This window comes from Rhinopithecus bieti, unplaced genomic scaffold (assembly GCF_001698545.2).
Source record: "Rhinopithecus bieti isolate Rb0 unplaced genomic scaffold, ASM169854v2 scaffold_574, whole genome shotgun sequence".
NCBI classification, from domain to species: Eukaryota; Metazoa; Chordata; class Mammalia; order Primates; family Cercopithecidae; genus Rhinopithecus; species Rhinopithecus bieti.
In genome coordinates, this window is record NW_016803605.1 from 3,548,875 (window position 1) to 3,569,491 (window position 20,617).

Below are 20,617 nucleotides of genomic sequence, written 5' to 3' on the forward strand. Positions count from 1 at the left end.
GATATCTCATTTTAATTTGGAGTTAATCTTTCTTTTTGAAGTTGTGATTAAGATCCAGCTAACATAAAATTCACCAAAACCATTTACAGATGTACAGTTTAGTGACATTTAGTGCATTTGCAAGGTTGCGCAGCCATGACCATGACCTAGTTCCAAAGCATTCTCATACCGCACACCCATTAAGCAGTCACCCGCCATTCCTTTCTCCCCCAGCCCCTGGCAACCACCAATCTGCTGTCTCTGGATTTGCCTATTCTGGGCATTTCACTAAGTGTGGTCAGATACTATGTGTGGCCTTTCGACTGGCTTCTTTCACTCTGTGTCATGTTTTTGAGGTTTGTCCATGTGGTGGCATGTGTCAGTGTCACATTCCTTTCTTTTTTTTGAGATGGAGTCTCGGTCTGTTACCCAGGCTGGAGTGCAGTGGCGCTATCTTGGCTCTCACTGCAACCTCCGCCTCCCATGTTCAAGTGATTCTCCTGCCTCAGCCTCCCGAGTAGCTGGGATTATAGGTGGCTGCCACCATGCCCAGCTAATTTTTTTTTTTTTTTTTTAGAGGTGGGGTTTCACCATGTTGGCCAGGCTAGTCTTGAACTCCTGACCTCAGCTGATCCACCTGCCTCAGCCTCCCAACGTGCTGGGATTACAGGCGTGAGCCACCACGCCTGGCCACATTCCTTTCTTTAAAATTATATTTTTGGCTCTTTAAATACATTTCTTTTTTACACAATAGTAAACAACCAACCCATGCATTCCCTTTTCTGAATGAGTCAGATGCTGTGGTCTGGACAGATCACCCTGTGTTCAGCCACTCATCTGTTGACGGACGCTTGGGTTGTTTTCACCCATTGCGAACAGTGCTGCTGTGCACATTCTTGTACGTGTTGTTGTTTGAACACCCATTTTCAGTTCTTTTTGGGTCTGTTCTGGGGAGTGGAGTTGCAGGGTCATACGGTAACTTGGTGTTTGACTGTTTGAGGAACAGTCAGACTGGTTTCCACAGTGGCTGTTCCACGTTACACTTCCGCCGGCAATGCACAAAGGTTTCGGTTCCCACACCCTTGCCAACACTTGTTATTTTCCATGAAAAAAAAATTCTAGCCATCCTAGGGTGAGAAGTAGTGGCGCATTGTGACTTTGATTTGCATTTCCCTGATGATGTCAAGCACCTTTTCATGAGCTTGTTGGCCTTTTGTGTATTTTCTTCGGAGAAAGGTCTTTTCAAGTCCTTTGCCCATTTGCAGTTAACCTTTTATTTTTTTAATTTCACATTTTAGTTTCAAAAGGGTTTTAGTGAAGTGTAGCATACGTATAGAAAAGCCCACATATAAAGGGAACAACACCATACATTTTTCAGTAAACACAGTCGCGGGTAACCAGCAACCAGATCAGGAAACAGAATTTTCACCCCCTATCCCCATCCTCCCAGGCGACCCCTGTTCTGGCTTCTATTGATACGTTAGTCTTGCCTGTTCTAGAATGTCACATAAATGGGATTATATGTGTATGCACATATCTGCCTTTTGATCAACATGATTGCATTATATTTTAAAGGTAGTAATAGTATTCATTTATTTATTTATTTTTACTTAAAATATACTGGAGGTTGTTCCATAGTGGTAAATATAGCATGTCATGGGTGTTCTTGTTGCTGTTGTTTTTTTTTTCAGACAGGGTCTTGCTTTGTGGCCCAGACTGGAGTGCAGTGGTGTGATCACAGCTCACTGTAGCCTTGAACTCCTGGGCTCAAGCGATCCTCCCAGCTCAGTCTCCTGAGTAGTTGGGACCACAGGTGTGCACCACCATGCCTGGCTAATATTTTTTGTATTTTTAGTAGAGACAGGGTTTCACCATGTTGCGCAGGTTGGTCTTGAACTGCTGGCCTCAAGAAATTCTCCTGGCTTGGCCTCCCAAAGTCCTCGGATTACAGGCGTGAGCCACCATGACTGGCCTAATTTGATGGCTTGTATTGGATATATATACTTCACCTACATGTCAACCAAAATCAAGATAGCTGGGCCAGGTCATATCAGTCCTCCATCCTGGTCCCCAGCAGCCACTGGTCTGGCTTCTGTCTCTAGAGTTTTCCCTTTCCCTGATATTGTGGAAATGGTGTTGTATAGTATGATTCTTCTTTTCTTTTTTTTACTTGGGGTAGTGCTTCTGAAGCTCACCCATTGTTGTGGCGTTTATCCATGGTCGGTTCTTTTTGATTGCCAAGTAGCATTCCATTGTGTGGATATGTGTGGCAATTCATTTATGTGTTGATGAATATTTGAGTTTCCGTCTGTCAAATATGGACATATCATTCCATGTTTGTTTTTGGTGAACATTCAGGCAAGTCACCCTCTTAAAGGCTTCCCAGCCTTTGCACAGGCTGTGTCTTCTGCCAGGCACTCCTCCACCGTCTTCTTTTCCTAGCAAAGCCCAGCTCATTTTAAAATTCCCAGCTCAGATGTCCCCTCCTCCAGGCAGCCTTCCTGGGCTCAAAGGGTCTATTTCGCCAGATGGGAGGGAGTGGCGTCCAACAAAGGCTTACCTTGGCATTCTGTCCCAACTTTGTGTTCCAGGGCCATGGTCTTTGACCTTGGGGGTGGTGGGGACAGAATCACAGAATCAGCCATGTTAGGCAAAAGGCCACAGTGTCCCCACCACTGTTATCTAATCAGCTGCCTGGTCTAGTGTGGTGGAAAAAAGTCATCCTGCTGATCAAAAGCAGGGCAGAGTCCATCCCTTAACCCAGGTGGAGGTGGGGCAGAGAAGGAGGGGTCACTTAATGACTGCAGGGCTGACCCTCCAGTGCCCGGGGTCTTCAGACCTTGTTCTAAGCACTTTACCTCCATGGACTCATTCAAACCTCACAGCAGCCCATGAGGCGACACTCTCCTTATGCCCATTGTATGGTTGAGGAAACTGAGGCTGGGAGAAGGTCAGCGACCTACCCCTGGTCACCCAGTTGGACAGGGCTGCACTAGTTTCCGAAGATTCCCTTTGGGTAGTGTTGAATGAATGGACTGAAACCCAGGGCCCGAAAGCCTCTTCTGTTGGAGATAGAGAGAGAGAGAGAGACATGGACACGCGGCCGGATCCCAGGGCTTCTTGGTTTAGCCCTGATTCATCTTCAGAACCAGGCTGAGCAGGCCAGGGGAGGAGGAAAGCATGGTGAGATTCCAAAGGAGAAAGGCATCTCCAGCCCAGCAGACTCTGCTGAGAAACCGGGTGGGAGAGGAAGGCCGCAAAGGGAAATTGAGGCTGTGTGTGTGTGTGTGTGTGTGTGTGTGTGTGTGTGTGTGGTGGAGTCTTGCTCTGTCACCCAGGCTGGACTGCAGTGGTGTGATCACAGATCACTGCAAGCTCTGCTTCCTGGGCTCAAGTCATCCTCCCACCTCAGCCTCCCAAGCAACTGGGACTATAGGCACCTGCCATCATGGATGACTGATTTTTGTGTTTTTTGTGGAGATGGGGTCTGCATGCTCAGGCTGGTCTTGAACTCCTGGGCTCAAGTGATCTGCCTGCCTCGGCCCCTCGAAGTGCTGGGATTACAGGTGTGAGCCACCGCACTGGGCCTTGTTTTGCTTTTTTAAAAAAGCAGTTTTATTAAGGTGTGATTGATATAAAACAATGGTACATATTTCATGTATGCAGGTTGATGGGCTGGTGCGTGCACACCGGGAAACCCGCCCCTGAGATGCAGGTGCTGAACACACCTGTCATCACTACAGTTCCCTCCTGCCCCCCACTGTTTTCTGTGGTGAGAACATACAGTTCGCGCTTTACTCCCTGAACACATTTTCCAGGGTTCTGAGTTTTGATGCTGGGTTTTCTATCGAGGGAGCACCAGCAGCTGGATGTGTCCCCCAGGCTGGAGAAGGGGCCTGGCCTGTGGTGAGCAGGGTCCCCAGGGCTGCAGGGTCTGTCCCAGACAGAGGGACCTGCAGTGCACGGGCTTGGAGGCTGGGTGAAGGCCAGGACTGAAGGAAGGGCTGGGCAATCGGGGCCTGAGAGTTGGGAGGGGCTGGAGCTGGTGCCCGTGAGCTGTGGTCGCATGGGGTGGCGGGAGCTGCCATGGGGTGGGGAGGGTGTTACTGAGGGGGCAGGACTGCTCTTTGAGCCAGCTTACATACCACTTCCTCCAGGAAGACCTCCCGGACTCCTCAGTGCCCTCCAACTATTGGTTGTATCTCTCTCCAGCCTTAGTTGTGCCTCAGTTTCCTAATCTGTAACATGGGAGTAATAATAGTGGAGGTGGCTGCCTCAAAGAGTCATGATGCTTGCTTCTGTTACCTCTTTAATATTGAGTTTATGCGCTTTCGTTTACACCTATGGGCTGCTCAGGTCATAAGATGCTCCTTCTGGTGCTCGCAGCTGGGTAGGAAGACGCGTTTATCAATAAACAGTTATGGCACTTGAAGGCAAGTCTCTGATCTCCTGGTTTTTCCAAGAGAACTCTGAAATCCAGATATTACATTACATCTTCCAGCTTCTTGACAATGAATTCAGCTTCTTCATTTACATGCCACGTAGGTCAAACTAGACACAGTGTCACCAGCTCCATCGTACAGATGAGAAACTTGAGGTTCACAGGGGCTGACTTGCCCAAGTGGCCCCATGGAGTGCGACGCAGGGCCTGGCTGCCTCCAAATCTGCTCCTTCCAGGGGACGTGGGGCTGGCTTTGACTGGGCCAGCTCAGCTGTCTGCCTCCTATAGAGACTCCATGTTTTGGTTCTGGCTGTCTGGGGCAATGGGGGTGGCTGTCCTCATCTTAGAAGGCCATGTTCAAAAGAGGGTGGAAGGTGATGCAGCCGCCTGGCTGCCTGGCTTTGCAACATCGGCTCTAATCTGATGGGCTGGGCAAAATTTGCCAAGTGTTCACTATTGAAGTGCCTCCTTGGCTCAAGTGACCCTCCCACCTCAGCCTCCCAAGTAGCTGGGACTACAGGTGTGCAGCACCACACCCAGCTAATTTTTAAAAAATTGTTTTTTATAGGCTGGGCAAGGTGGCTCATGCCTTTAATCCCAGCACTTTGAGAGGCCGAGGCAGGCAGATCACTTGAGGTCAGGAGACCATCCTGGCTAACATGGTGAAACCTCACCTCTACTAAAAAAAAAAAAAAAAATAGCCAGGTGTGGTGGTGGGAACTTGTAGTCCCAGCTACTTGGGAGGCCAAGGGAGGAGAACTGCTTGAACCCGGGAGGTGAAGGTTTCAGTGAGCCGAGATTGCACCACTGCACTCCAACCTGGGCAACAGAGTGAGACTCCCTCTCAAAAAATAAAATAAAACAAAAACAAATAGAAATACAAAAATTAGCCAGGCGTGGTGGTGGGGACCTGTAGTCCCAGCTACCCAGGAGGCTGGAGCAGGAGAATCACTTGAACCCAGAGGCGGAGGTTGCAGTGAGCCAAGATCATGCCACTGCACTCCAGCCTGAGCAACAGAGTGAGACTCCATCTCAAAAAAAAAGAAATACAAATAAATAAATAAATAAAATTATTCTTTATAGAGATAGGGTCTTGCTATGTTGCCCAGGCTGGTCTCAAACTCCTGGGCTCCGGAGATCCTCCTACCTTGACCTTCCAAAGTTCTGGGATTACAGGCATGAGCCACGGCACCTGGCCTACATTTCACTTAGGTGATGACTCTGTCTCAAATCCCGACCTCTCCCCAGTCCCTGCTGTGTTTTCTCTGTGCTCTGTCACGTAGCATGCGTTTTACCTGAGTTGTTTAGTGCCTGCCTTTCCCCCGCTACGGTAAAGCCCCACAGAGCTGGGCTTTTGGTCTGTCCTGGTCGCTCTCCCATCCCCAGCTCTTAGAACCTGCCTGGCACGTGGTAGTGCTCAGTGCGTGCTTGTTGAATGAATGACTGATTCACCTGGCCACGTGGAGCCCATGTTCCTGCAGGGGACTCTCCCTGCCCTGAGACATCCGCTACCCTGAGCTCCGGCACCCCCTTTAGATGGTGCATAGGCCCCTGTTTACCACAGTCCCTTGACTGGTGTCACATATTGCTGTCAGGACGTATTTTAAGAAGCATTATGACAGCATGGATAGGTTGCCTGTTTAATTCCATAAGCTCCAGGCACAACAGCCTCATGTGCGAAGGGCTTTTCCACCACCTCCTACCCCGAGCCACCGCCGAGGAGCCCCTTCCCTGGCCGGGCTCAGGCAGCTGTTGCGGAGCCTGGTGGTAGGGCGTGGGGCCCTCGTCACTCTCCTCACAGGCGTGCTTATCCCTTCCCCTGCAGAACGTGCGCATCGACCCCAGCAGCCTGTCCTTTAACATGTGGAAGGAGATCCCAGTCCCCTTCTATCTCTCCGTCTACTTCTTTGACGTCATGAACCCCAGTGAGATCCTGAAGGGCGAGAAGCCGCAGGTGCAGGAGCGCGGGCCCTACGTGTACAGGTGAGGCTGTGTCCAGGTGAGGGCGGAGGGGCCGGCTGAGGCTGGGCAGGGGAGGGGTCTCACAGTGGACGGGATGGGGAAGCTGCTGACTGAGCCTCGGAGATTTTTCTGGACACAGGCAAGGCATACTTGGGGGAAGTGCTAGTCCCAGAGAAGTTTTGTTTTAGGTTTTTTTTTTTTTTTTTTTTTTTTTGTAGAGATGGGATCTTGCTATGTTGCCTAGGGTGGTTTTAAGTCCTGGGCTCAAGCGATCCTCCGCCTCAGCCTCTCAAAGTGCTGGGATTACAGGTGTGAGTCCAGACCTTACCTAGAGAGGTTCTTTATGGAGCAGGGAGAGACCAATGGTGTGGGTCTGGGTGGAGGGTGCATATGTGAGAGACAGAGACACACACGCACACATACACACATACATACACACACATACATATACACACGTACATATGTACATACACATACACACACACACACACACACAACCAGGAGCACACGTACCCTCCGAACCCTGTCTGGGCCAGAGGACTGGGTGAGTCAGCACGGGAAGGGGTCAGCTGTTTGTGGAACATGCTGGCCCAGGGACCACAGAGTGGTGCCTTTGCTTTCTGCTTGCCCTGTCCCTGGCTGTGGCCTAGGGGAAGTGACTTCACCCCTCTGAACCTCAGCTTGCCCGTCTGCAGACTGGAGAGACACAAGAGCCCCTTCATGGGGTCATCGGGACACTCAGGATGCACGTGGAGCTCTGAGACGGCTGGGGGACGTGCCTGTTACAATGCCCTTACCTCCTGGACTCTTCACAGCACCTCCCCTCCTCCACACCCCCGCGTCCCCGTTCACAGGCGGAGGAGTAGGGGCTCCGAGAGGAGAGCTGACTTGCTCCCGGCACATGGTGTTCCAGGGATGGGGTGGGCAGAGGATGTTCCCGCTGTTGGAGACCCACAGTTTGGTTCTGGGAAGGCCAAGATGAAAACCCAGCAAATGTGCCTGAGGTTTGGGAGTAGGAAACATGAGTCAGCTGCTGCATCCCATTCACTCATTCACTCATTTGCTCGTTCATTTAACAAATGTTTATTGAGCACCTGCTAGGTGTTGGCTGCCATTCTAAGCACAGGGGACCCAGCAGCGGACAGAATGGGTAAAAATGCCAAAGCTCTCTATACTCCTTCATTCTGTGAGCACTGATTGAGCACCTCCTGTGTGCTGGGGGCGCAGGCAGACCAAGGCCCTGCCTCACCAAGCTGACATTCTGATGGGGAGAGAGTAAAGAAGTGGACAAATAAGGGGAAATCAGGCAGCCATCAGTGTTGTGCAGACAAAACAGTGTGAAGCCGGAGTGCAGGAGGGAGGGCGGCCATGGGGCTCGGTCTGACTGGAGGGTTGGGAGCACCTCTGCAAAGGGACATTCACTGGACCTGCATGGTGGGAAGAGGCCCTGGGGAGAGAGAGTCCCGGGCAGAGCATGTCCAAAGGTCTGAAGGCTGGTAACAGAGCCTGTGTGGCTGGGGTTACGAGGGAGGGAGACAGTGGAGAGACGAGGCTTGAGCCTTGCTGAGGTCCTCAGAGGTCACGTTAGGAGCCTGATTTTAACCTGCATGCAAAGTGGGGTTGTGGTCCAGAGCATGGCACGATCTGATTTCCACTTTTTTTTGTTTTTGAGGCGGAGTCTCTCTCTCACCCAGGTTGGAGTGCAGTGGCGCGGTCTCGGCTCACTGCAACCTCCGCCCCCCAGGTTCAAGCGATTCTCCTGCCTCAGCCTCCCGAGTAACTGGGATTACAGGCATCTGCTACCATGCCCAGCTAATTTTTGTATTTTTAGTAGAGATGGGGTTTCATGATGTTGGCCAGGCTGGTCTCGAACTCCTGACCTCAGGTGATCCCCATTTTTGTATTTTTAGTAGAGACGGGGTTTCACCATGTTGGCCAGGCTGGTCTTGAACTCCTGACATCCGGTGATCCGCCCACCTCGGCCTCCCAAAGTGCTGGGATTACAGGCATGAGCCACCACTCCCGACCTGATTTCAATTTTTCAAAGATTCTTCTGGATGGTGGAGATGGCTTGGAGAGATGAGAGATCATAATGACAGCAGTGGCAACAGTCACGGCAGTCAGTGTTTACCTCGTGCTTTCTCTGCACCCGGCGGCTGTGTTGATTGCTTTCCGGGTCTCTGATTGCTTTACTGTGGGGAGTGTTTAATCCCCACAGCTGCCCCCTGAAGTAGGGCTTGTGATTACTTCCTTCTGTAGATGGAGAGGCAATGGTCGTGTTGGGTGAGGGAGAGCAGAACGAGGCCGGCTGGGTGGCAACACCATGTCCTGCAGTGGGCAGGCGCAGGGAGGGACAGATTTGGCGGAGGGGCCGAGCTCAGCTCTGGCTGTGGGGCCGGAGGTGTGCACAGACATCCAGGGCCCCTGCTTCCCAGGCAGGCACTGCAGGCGAGCACAAGGGAAACACCCCACACAGCAGGGCGAGGCGTCTGACCCACCGGTTTCCCCCACAGGGAGTTCAGGCACAAGACCAACATCACCTTCAACAACAACGACACCGTGTCCTTCCTCGAGTACCGCACGTTCCAGTTCGAGCCCTCTAAGTCCCACGGCTCGGAGAGTGACTACATCGTCATGCCCAACATCCTGGTCTTGGTGAGGCTGCCCTGTGGCCCGCGCCGCCTCACACCCTGGCCTCGTCCCCTGTCTCTCCTCCCGCCTGCCCCTTGTGCAGAGAGCAGTCTCTGAGGTGGTCGGAGTGTGAGGACTCACGCCTGGTGGGTGGCTCTCGGCCCTGTGCTGTCTCCACCACCCCTCGTGGGTTCTGAGTTTCCCAGGTGGGTCCACCTGTCTTGGTTTGGAAGTCCTGGCCAAACTATTTTTTTTTCCTTTTCAATTTACATTTCTGAGATCTCCAAAAGGGGCTGTCTTGTTGGGGGCTCAGCCACAGGCCCACCTCTGGGACTGGGGCTGGAGTTCACTCAGCCTGAGTCCAGTGGGGTGCAAGGGGGAGAAGGGGTCCTGGGGAGCACAGGTGGCCTTGGCACTGGAGGAGCAGAGGGTGGTTCTGGTGTCCCGGACGCCCCACGTGGCCACTCCAGGGGCCTCCTGCACCCCAGCATTTCCCTTCATGGGCTCTTTGCCGTGAGGCCCAGCTGGGGCCGAGGGAGGATGGGCCAGCCACCTCCAGCCTCTGACACTAGTGTCCCTTTGCCTTGCAGGGTGCGGCGGTGATGATGGAGAATAAGCCCATGACCCTGAAGCTCATCATGACCTTGGCGTTCACCACCCTCGGCGAACGTGCCTTCATGAACCGCACTGTGAGTGAGATCATGTGGGGCTACCAGGACCCCCTTGTGAACCTCATCAACAAGTACTTTCCAGGCATGTTCCCCTTCAAGGACAAGTTTGGATTATTTGCTGAGGTACGTGTGGCCTGGTGAGAAGCCAAAGATTCAGGCCTGTGTCCTATCTTCCCCTCACACAGCCTGGACACTGGTCACCAGCTTGCTTTGTAGCTGGCTGGGGGTCTAGTGGCTATGGGTTGTAAGTGGCTGAGAACCTGACTCAAACTGGCTTAAGTGAAATGGGGAATGTTGGGGCTCATGGAACTGAAAATGCTAGGATTGGATTCAGGTACAGCTTGATCCAGGCTCAAATGATGTGATTGGGCCTTAGTTTAGCAAATTGGAGGCTTTGCCGGAAGAAGGGGGCGTGGCTGCTTGGGAGTAAGATCACAAGCTGACTCTTAATCTTGACTCCTGGCAACCTGGTAGGGTCACTGATTGGGCTTTGGAGCCAACATCTCGTCTGTGGAGGGTCTACCCTGACCTTGGCTCCCTCACTGCAGGTTTCAATGAGTTCTTGCGACTGCTCCAGCCTCAGCCATCTCTCTGGTCTCTGTTGATCAGGGTAGAGTGCTGGGGGGGATATTGTGGTGCTGCATGTGATAGATAGTATGTTTTTGTCAAGGGTGACGGGCTCCTGTTGTGTGGGGAAATTAGCAAGTTTGGGCTAAGTGGCATGATTCTGTAAAAGCATCTTGTAAATCCTGAAGTGCTTTGCAAATGAAAGTTATTATAAAGTCCCTAGTTTAGTATAATCTACGTTTGACCACATATAATGAAAACCTCACAAGAACAGTCTAGCGGTAGGCTGTTCAGTGTCGGTGTGGTGACTTCATGGTCTTCAGTGATCTGGAAGCCTTCTACTACTCTGCTCTGCCATCCTTGGCATGTGGTTTTCATCCTCAAGATAACCTCATCGTCCAACTTGGCTGCTAGAGTGTCAGCGATCACATCACATTCCAGGTAGCACAGCAGGAAGGAAGAATTGGTGGGGCTTTGGGGAGCAGATGGAGGAATTGGGGGTAAAACAGCATGTCCCAGTTGCCTCCCTCTTAGGGAGGAAGAAAACCAATGTCCACTTGCTTTCTATTAGCCAGAACTGAGTCATGTGGCCACAGCTAGCTCCAGGGGAAGCTGGAAAGGCAGCCTTTTAGCTGGGTGTGCTGATACTCTGAGTAGGTTTGGGTTTTGTTCTGAAGGAGTAAGGACAGAGTGGGCTTTGGGTAGTAACTTGCAGTTTCTGATGCTCTCTGTCCATTATCATGATCATTTAGGGGTCCTGTTGAGTGATGATTTATTAATAATAACAATAATAATGGAAATAAGGACCAGCATCTTGAGCTCTTACTGTGCCCAGGGCACCGTACCTGGCCCTTTTTGCATATGAGCCCCTTTAATTCTTCCCTTTGTAGTGGCTCTGGTTATTCTTGGCTCCACATGGGCAGGTGACAGACACACACGGGAGGCTGGGCCAGGGACTTGTGCTGGGTCCTGCCCTGGGGGTCTGTGGTGGGCGCAGCCACTTGGCCGGGCAACCTTGGAGCCTCTCAGTGGGCTTCACCCTGCAGGGCACTTCCAGATATTTCCTTTAGTCCCTCAGACCATTTTGTGCTTTGCATGCCTTTGGGATTAGAAACCAGCTTCTGGGAAATGCTCTCAGAGCACCAAAGCCTGGGCCCCCATCAAGAAATGCCCCACAAACCATGACGGTCAGGACAGGCCAGGTTGTGCTGCTATGATAGGCAGCCCCAGAATCTCCATGACTTAGAACAACCAGAACTTACTCCTTTGCTTGCACTGCACATCCAGTGTGGGTGACTGGGGCACCCTCGCTTGTGGTAGTCACTTGGGGACCCAGGCCGAGGGAGGCTGTCTTGACACACACCTCCTTGGCTGCTATAGCAGTGGCAGAGAGCCTGGTGAAAGGCGTGTGCACAGTCCTTAAAGCGTCCCCCCAAGTGACATGCCATTTCTCCTTTTTCATTGCTCAGGGAGCTGACCTGGCCACGCTTTATTTTATGCTGGAGTAGGGTATGGTGGGGGTGATCTGCCATTCACCTGGGAGGAAAGCTAGGCTCTCCCAGAGTTAGGAAGGGAGGGTGGAACACTGCAGCCATAGAACCCGGAACTGTTCCTCCTAGGAAGCTCCCAAGCCTCCTCTCAGTCCCCAGACACTGGGCATGTGGCAGTGAACCAGATGCCGGGGGCCCTTTCCTTCTGGTGGAGGGGGAGGAGGGCTCAGCCCAGAATGTTCAGACCAGGCGAGCTCAATGGTAGGCCTGAGCCTTAACGATGCTGTTCCCTGCTGTGTCTGCAGCTCAACAACTCTGACTCTGGGCTCTTCACGGTGTTCACGGGAGTCCAGAACATCAGCAGGATCCACTTGGTGGACAAGTGGAACGGGCTGAGCAAGGTGAGGGGTGAGAGGCGAGGGGCCCTGGAGAGGGGAGGGTGGGCCGGGCCGTGGCTGCTTGGGAATGGCAGGGACCACAGGGCTCCTTCTTCCTTTGTCATGAAGAGGGTGCTGGGAGGATGAACACTCTCAGAGTTGGAGAAGGGATTTTACCTCTGGTTAAATCTTGACCAGCCAGAGGGGCAGGAGGGGTTAGTGCTTCTTACTGAGCACCTGGCGTCGGCTGGGAATGGAGTGCTTTCTTCTTTTCGGTTCTTTACTTACAAAAATGTTTTGAAAGCCGGGCGCCATGGCTCATGCCTGTAATCCCAGCACTTTGGGAGGCCAAGGCAGGCAGATCACCTGAGGTCAGGAGTTCGAGACCAGCCTGACCAACATGACAAAACCCCGTCTCTACTAAAATACAAAAAATTAGCCGGGCTTGGTGGTGCATGACTGTAATCTCAGCTACTCATGAGCTGAGGCAGGAGAATCACTTGAACCCGGGAGGTGAAGGTTGCGGTGAGCTGAGATTGTGCCACTGCACTCCAGCCTCAGTGAGAAGAGTGAAACTCAGTCTCCAAAAAAAAAAAAGAAAAGAGATTCACATTACAAAATAATACGAGAGAGAGACAAGTGCCCTCAGTATCACCTCCCACCCCTACCCCTCGCCCCAGAGGAAACCCACAGTTACCAGTTTGGGATATATTCTTTCCGTCTGTTTTTACCCATGTGCACGTCTGTATGTACACAGAGAAATATGGAATTGTTTCCTCTTTGAACATCATGAAATCATACTACGTGCATTGTTTTGCAACTTGCTTTTTTCACCTTCGTGACCTTTTCTCAATATGCGTGAAAATGATTGTGTGATTTCCCACTACCCGCTCCCCGTGGTAGTTACTGCAAAGCCCCTGAGGGCTGGGGACAAATCATACCCCAACCAGTGCCCAGAGTGGCCAGAATCACCATCTGCAACCGGCAGTAGCCATTCATGATAGATGGAGTTCACCTTCATTGTGGCTTGTATATTCCAATATACTGTACATGTGCACGTGATTTGAAACCTCCTCATCATGCGGAAGATTGGAAAGTGAGCAGTTGGATTTGTCGAGTCTGGGTCTCGCTCCCCAGAGGCAGTTAACCTGATGGGTTCTGTTTCGTGGTTGCCTGGTGGTGGCCACCATTATGATTTTAAGTAGTTTGCCTGTGTGCCGATTGTTTTTTTTAGGAGGTGCCTATTGACTTCCTCTCTGAGGGCTGAGCACAACCGCGCCCCACCTGTCACCCCAGCTGCTCACCGCACTTCTTTCCAGATTGAGGCTGGAGATGTGGGTGAGAGGCCTGTTTTGCAGATGAAAGAACTGAGTCCCCAGCAAAGTTACACATTCAGAGGTCTGGGAGTGGGAAGCTGTGGTAGGCATTCTCTCTGTCTGTCTACACAGCCTGCCAGCTTCCCACCGTGCCAGTATTGCGAATTGAGTGGCCATGTGTGCACCACGGTGAGTTAGGTGTGCGGCACCTGAGAGGCCTTTTTAAGGGGCCTTGGCCCCACTGAGGGGTCTGGTCTGGATGCTTCCCCGCAGGTTGACTTCTGGCATTCCGATCAGTGCAACATGATCAATGGAACTTCTGGGCAAATGTGGCCGCCCTTCATGACTCCTGAGTCCTCGCTGGAGTTCTACAGCCCTGAGGCCTGCCGGTAATCACTGGGACGCGGGGCCGTCTGGGTTTCCTGGGCAGCTCATGGGCAAATTCTGTGGTGCTGGCTGTGCACTTGGAAAGCATTTGACTCATCGTAGATTTGACTCAGTAGCCCTTGGCACCAGCTTGAATTCTCTTTGGCCACACCACCAAGAGCCAAACTCCAGCTGCCAGTGCCTCTGCACGGCCCAAAGAGAGGCTGCTGCTGGTGGTTTGGAGCCAGGTGGTGCTGGACTGGGAGGAGGGGGCAGGACATGTCAAGGTCACAGGGGGCCATGAAATGGAGGCGAGAGGTGGGCTCCCCCTGGCGTCTGGCTGGTGGCCCCCGTGACCATCTGGGTGCTGAGACATAGCTGGCTCTGCTTGGCCCCTTCAGGCTTAGCTCTGTGTCCCATGGTCCCAGTTGTGAGGTAAGAGTAGACAGTGGGTGGCTCCTGCGGCCGTTTTCTGGAGGCCTTGTTGTGTCTTGTTCCATTCTGGTCACTCTGGAAAAGTCCTGTACTTGGGAATTCACTCATGTGGATCTTGACTTATCTGCCCTTGCAGCAAACCCTGCGTGCCGGGTGCCCGGCAGTGAGAGGGTGGGCCAAGTCTCTGTTCTCCAGGAGGTTGCGTCCTATCAGGGCAACTCAGGCAAATGCACAAACACTAGAGTGTCAGAGAGTGACAGTGCTTTTGCTCTGTGTGGCCACTTTTTACTGTTTTAAGTTATTACTTATTTATTTATTTATTTTATTTTTTAGAGATTGGGGGGGGGGTCTCGCTATGTTGCCCAGGCTAGTCTTGAACTCCTGGCTTCAAGGGATCCTCCTGCTTCAGCCTCCCAAAGTCCTGGGATTGCAGGTGTGAGCCACCGGACCCAACTGACTTTTTAAAAGCTAAATTTTAAACTTAAAGAAAAGTTGCATGAGAAATACAAGTGGCCCCCGTGTCCCCTTCACCCAGGTTCACTAGCTGTGTCAAGCCCCCCATCCCCTCCTCTCGCTAGGTGTCGTTTTCCTGAACCATCTGAGAGTAGGTTGGAGGCTGTGTGCCCCCTTACATCCAAATACTTAGTGGGTGTTTTCCAGAAATGAGGACATTTTCTTACATAACCACAATGCTGTTATCGAAATGAGGAAATTTGACATTGACATAATACTGTGATCTAAGCTGGCATTTTCCTATAAATCAAAATATGCAAGGCACACATGCAATTTAAAATTTTTTAGTGGCTGCATTAATACAAGTAACAAGAAATTGGTGAAATTATTTTTAATAATGTATTTTATTTGACCTCATATATCAAAATAGGATCATTTCAAGTGTTATTGATGAGTTTTTTTTTTTTTTTGAGATGGAGTCTTGCTCTGTCACCCGGGCTGGAGTGCAGTGGCCGGATCTCAGCTCACTGCAAGCTCCGCCTCCCGGGTTTACACCATTCTCCTGCCTCCGCCTCCCGAGTAGCTGGGACTACAGGCGCCCGCCACCTCGCCCGGCTAGTTTTTTGTATTTTTTTAGTAGAGACGGGGTTTCACCGTGTTAGCCAGAATGGTCTCGATCTCCTGACCTCGTGATCCGCCCGTCTCGGCCTCCCAAAGTGCTGGGATTACAGGCTTGAGCCATCGCGCCCGGCCAGAAATCTGGAATGTATTTTACACTTGCATCCCAATTTGGACTTGCCCCATGTCAAGGGCAGGATGGACAGCCACGTGTGCTGAGTGGCTGTCGTGGACAGAGTGGGTAGCACAGTGCATGTTCAAGTTCAGAAGTGCTTTTGAGAAAGTGCAGGAGCATAAATGGATGGAGGGTGGATGGAGTGGGTGTGGGCGACGGTGCTGCCACCAGAGGAAGTGACAGCTGAACTGAGATCTGACTGAAGGGCTGAAGTCTGGTGGATGAAGATGCGAGAGGAGACTGGTCTTAGGCAGAGGGAGCAGCGATGCAGAGGGCCTGGGGCAGGAGTGAGTGTGCTTAGGAACTGCAGGGAGGCCCTGGGCACAGGAAGGTGAGGCAGGGCTGAGTAGAGTGGATGCAGGGGCTAGATAAGGACAATGAATCCTATTGGTAGGTTAGACTAGAAAGGGTCACAGATTTTCAGCAGGGGCATGATATATTCTGTTCTTTTTTTGATTTCATAACTTTCAGAAACAATTTTTGTGTTTTAGAGACTGGGTTTCACCATGTTCCCCAGGCTGGTCTCGAACTCCTGGGCTCAAGTGATCCTCCCACCTCGGCCTCCCAAAGTGCTGGGATTACAGGTGTCAGCCATAATGCCTGGCCTCTGTTCTTTTGTAAAACTCCATCTGGCTGTGGCTAATACATTGGTGTGGGTAGGGAGGCAGAGTCGGAGCAGAGAGGCCCGTTAGGAGGTCGCTGCAGCTACCTGGGTGAGAGATGGGGGTGGTTTCGACCCGGGAGGTGGTAGCGCCCGTGGGGAGAAATAACTGGATCTTGGCAGCCTTCGGCAGGGCCTGGCTCTGGCCGCCGGGTTTGGGTGTCCCCTCTCACCCTGTCTGTCCCCTGCAGGTCCATGAAGCTAATGTACAAGGAGCCAGGGGTGTTTGAAGGCATCCCTACCTATCGCTTCGTGGCTCCCAAAACCCTGTTTGCCAATGGGTCCATCTACCCACCCAACCAAGGCTTCTGCCCGTGCCTGGAGTCTGGAATTCAGAACGTCAGCACCTGCAGGTTCAGTACGTGCTGTCCCCTGTGCTGGGATGGCGGGAGGGTGCGAGGGTGGGGCCAGCTGAGGGTTTATCTGCTCCCTGCTGTCTGCTGAATCTCTGGCCTCTGTACTCTTGATAATCCCATTAGGCTGAAGATAACGAGGCTGCAGGAAGATGATTTGAAAAGGAAGAAATGCCAGGTCTATTAGTTGCTACCACAATAAATTGCCATGAACTTCATGGCTTAGAACAACACACACTGGTTATCTTGCAGTTCTGTAGTTCAGAAGTCCACGTGGCTCTCACTGCACTCAGATCAAGGAGGCTGTGTTCCTTCTGGAGGCTCTAGGAGAATCTTCATCAGCCTTTTCTGGCTTCTAGAGGCCTCTCTGTGTTTCTTGGCTCCTGGGCCCTTCTTCCACCTTTGAGGCCAGCAACACAGCATCCTTCTGATCCACTCTATCCTCAAATCTCTTCCTCTGCTCCCTCTTCTGCCCCCTCTTCCAGTTCTAAGGACCCTTAAGACCACACCGTGCTCTCCTGGATACCGCAGGACAATCTCCCCATCTTGTTTATGTATTTATTTTTTTTGAGACAGACTCTCACTCTGTCACCCAGGTTGGATGCAGTGGTGCCATTTCAGCTCACTGCAACCTCCTCCTCCCAGGCTCAAGTGATCCTCCCACCTCAGCCTCCCGAGTATCTGGGACCACAGGTGTGCGTCACCACAGCTGGCTAATTTTTTGTATTTTTGGTAGAAACGGGGTTTCACCATGTTGCCCAGGCTGGTCTTGAACTCCTGACCTCAAGTGATCCGCCTGCCTTGGCCTCCCAAAGTGCTGGGATTACAGGTGTGAGCCACTGCGCCTGGCCTATTTTTATTTTTTGAGACAAGGTATCACTCTGTAGCCTGGAGCTGGAGTACAGTGGTGCGATTATAGCTCACTGCAGCCTTGACCTCATGGGCTCAAGCAATCCTCCTGCCTCAGCCTCCTGAGTAACTGGGACCGCAGGGGTGGGCCACGATACCTAGCTCATTTTATTTTTGTAAACTCTTTGTAGTGATGTTGTCTCACCATGCTGCCCAGGCTGGTTTCAAACACCTGGCCTCAAGTGAGCCACCTGCCTCTGCCTGTTAAAGCAGTGGGATTACAGGTGTGAACTACTGTGTCTGGCCCAATTTCTGAACCTTCAAGGCAGCTGCTGAGCAGGCCCAGTGCCCCTTTGCCCTGTGACCTGGCATAGCCATGGGTTCTGGGGCTAGGGCATGGACGTGTCTAGGGGGCTGTTCCTCTGCCCTCCCACACCGTGATTTGGAACTTGAGAGTGAGGCTTGGTGGGAAGGACCCTTCACCCATTCTGAGATGAAAAGAGGCTGGCGAGGGTCTGTGTGTTACATAACATCCTCTTGTTCCGCGGTGTGGGCGGCTAGGCAGATGTGATGATTGCTGCTAGAGTCGTGTCCCCTGACATTGTTGTTGTGTCTCAATTGTGTGCCAGTCCCTGAGGCACCCCCGCCTCAAGTTGCTCAATTTGGACCCTCGGGTGTTAGTTTGATTCCCTGTCCTCACCCGGCTCTTCCAGTGTCAACAAGCCCAGATGGCTTTACCTCCAGGTTGAGTCCTCACTCCTTCCTCTCTCTCGCCACCCACCCCAACCCCCCGCCTCATTATCCAGCCCACGGACACGTCCTTCCTGGTGATCCAGTCCTTTCAGTAGCTCATCCCTCAACGCAGCATTGCCGCCATACCATCCATCCCCTAGACCATCCAGTGTGGTCACTGCTGGCCTCTTGCGGCTGTTTAAATTGAAATTGATTTAAACAAAATCAAATTAAAAGGCAGTTCCTTGGTTGCAGTGGCCGGAAGTTAAATGCTCATATGCTATGTGTGTCTAGCAGCTAGTGTCTTGGATAGCACAGATAGAGAACATTTCCATCATCATAGGAAGTTCTGTAGCACTCCCAACAGCAGCCAAGTGATCTTTTAACAATGCCGGCCGGGTATGGTGGCTCACATCCGTAATCACAACCATGTGAGAGGCCAAGGTGGGAGGATCACTTCAGGCCAAGAGTTCAAGACCAGCCTGGGCGATACAGCAAGACCTCTTTCTAAAAAAAAAAAAAAAAAATTAGGCATAGTGGTGCACGCCTGTAGTCCTAGTTACGTGGAAGGCTAGGGTGGAAGGATGGCCTAAGCCCAAAGGTCGAGGCGGCAGTGAGCTGTGATCACCCCACTGCACTCCAGCCTGGGCAACAGAGCAAGACCCATCTCAAAAAAAAAAAAAAAAATGGAGATTGCCACTGTACTCTCAAAATGTCTGGCAGCTCTGTCTGTATTCATAGTGAAGTCCAAACTCCTCCCATGGCCCTGGGCCCTGCAGGATCCAGCCCCTACCGACCTCTCTGAAGCATCCAGCCCCCGCTGGCCTCTCTGACTTCATTTCTCCCGACACGTCCCCTGTTCATTATTCTCCAGCCCTGATGGCTTCACCCTTTTTCTAAAATATACCAAGGTCAGTGCTGCCTCAGGGCCTTTGTGTGGGCTGCTGCGCCTGCTTGGAGAGCTCTTTATCTGGACTTCTGAGTGGCTCATCCCTCACCTTCTTTGGTCTGCATGCAAATGCCACCTCCTCCAGGAGGCCTCCTCTGATTTCCTGTTCTAAAGTTGCCCCCTCTCCTGCCTGCTGCTCCCTATGGCTTCCTCTTGTCTTCTTGGTGCTCATTGCTCCCTGAAATCATGGACTGTGGGTTTTATCTTCTTCTTCATTGCCCTTTCCATTCACTGTCATCCCTGGAGTCAGGGCCCCAAGCTCCTCTTCTTGGTTTTGTTCTTAGCTTCTAGAGCTGTGCCCCGCATGTAACGGATACTCATACAGTATTTGAATATAGGGATGGTGAGTGTGTTCTGTACTTAGGAAATCGAGGCCTGAGGCTGGATGCGACCAAGGTCACAGGGTTGGTAGGACCGGAAGCGGCCCCTCTATTTGACTGTGTCTTGCCTTCTGGGAGCCTTTTTGGTTGAAGCCCCGTCCTCTAGCTGGAGACAGCGACTCGAAAGGACTGGTCTGCAGCGGGAGTCAGGAGGAGGGACTGTGAACAGACTGGATGTTTCCCCCATTTCAGGCAGAATGGAGCAGCCTGTGAGCAGATGGTTTGGAGCTGGGGCCGGGGCCGCCCGCCGCTGCCTCCTGTCCTGTCTGGCCCGCCTGGGTAGTGGCCTCTGCTTGCTTCATTCTTTGCTGGTATCAGCGGGGATTTCTGCTAGTAAGGTTGAGGATGTTACACACCCAGTAGGTGTGCTACAGCAACTGTTGCAGTGGCAGATGCTGGACTCCACTTGATTTAGAACAAAAGGGTACTTCTTGGTTTGCGTAATGAAAAATTCCAGGGCAGATCCCTGTATTAGGCACAAATCCAGAACTTAGATGTTGCCTGGAAGCTACCTCTGCCGAGTCCCAGCTCAGTTTTCTGCTGGACTGGCTTTGCTGCCAAGCAGGCTTTCCCTCCTGGCTACCTGTGGAGGCTCCAGGCTCACCTCCGCCCAGCTCCGAGTCCTGCAGAAAGGGGGCCATCTGTGTTTCCTTCACTCCAGCAGAAGTTCCAGGTTTTGCTCTAATTGGTCTGCCTGGCACCCATGCCCAGCTGTAAACCAATCACGGTAGCTGAGGTGGACTATGCTGATTGGCCAGGCTTGTGTCACATGATCAGCTGGCTCCTGGGTGAGCTGGCCCCACTCGAAGCACAAGGCTGAAAGTAGGGAAGGTCTAAGTAGGGGTGTAGGTACCAGGAGAAGGGAGAGAAATGACATGTCATCCCCTCCAAGGGCTTGGGACGAGGTGTGCCCTGCCTTCTCTTTCAAAAGCACAAGGGAATTTTAAAATACTTAAGTAAAGTTTTTTCTTTTCTTTATTTATATTTTTGAGATAGGGTTTCACTCTGTTGCCCAGGCTCAAGTGCAGTAGTGCAATCACAGCTCACAGCAGCCTTGACCTCCTGGGCACAAATGATTCTCTGACCTCAGCCTCCCAGGTAGCTGGGAGCACAGGTGCACACCACCACACCTGGCTAATTTATCTTATTTTGAAATTGTTTTGTAGAGATGGGGTTGTGCCGTCTTGCCTGGGCTTCGTTTTTGCTTCTAAA

At 51.9% G+C, this 20,617-nt stretch overlaps 1 protein-coding gene across 5 annotated transcripts in view; it reads left to right on the top strand.

The window, feature by feature from the left end:
- SCARB1 (scavenger receptor class B member 1) overlaps positions 1-20,617 on the top strand; it is a 93,685-nt gene that overhangs the window by 46,922 nt on the left and 26,146 nt on the right. For all 5 annotated transcript variants that reach the window (XM_017889650.1, XM_017889659.1, XM_017889667.1 and 2 more), the window contains 6 exons: positions 6,246-6,403; positions 8,896-9,037; positions 9,604-9,807; positions 12,047-12,142; positions 13,708-13,823; positions 16,334-16,500. In XM_017889650.1, the coding sequence (XP_017745139.1) occupies positions 6,246-6,403; positions 8,896-9,037; positions 9,604-9,807; positions 12,047-12,142; positions 13,708-13,823; positions 16,334-16,500 (883 nt within the window). The remainder of the gene's footprint in view (positions 1-6,245; positions 6,404-8,895; positions 9,038-9,603; positions 9,808-12,046; positions 12,143-13,707; positions 13,824-16,333; positions 16,501-20,617) is intronic.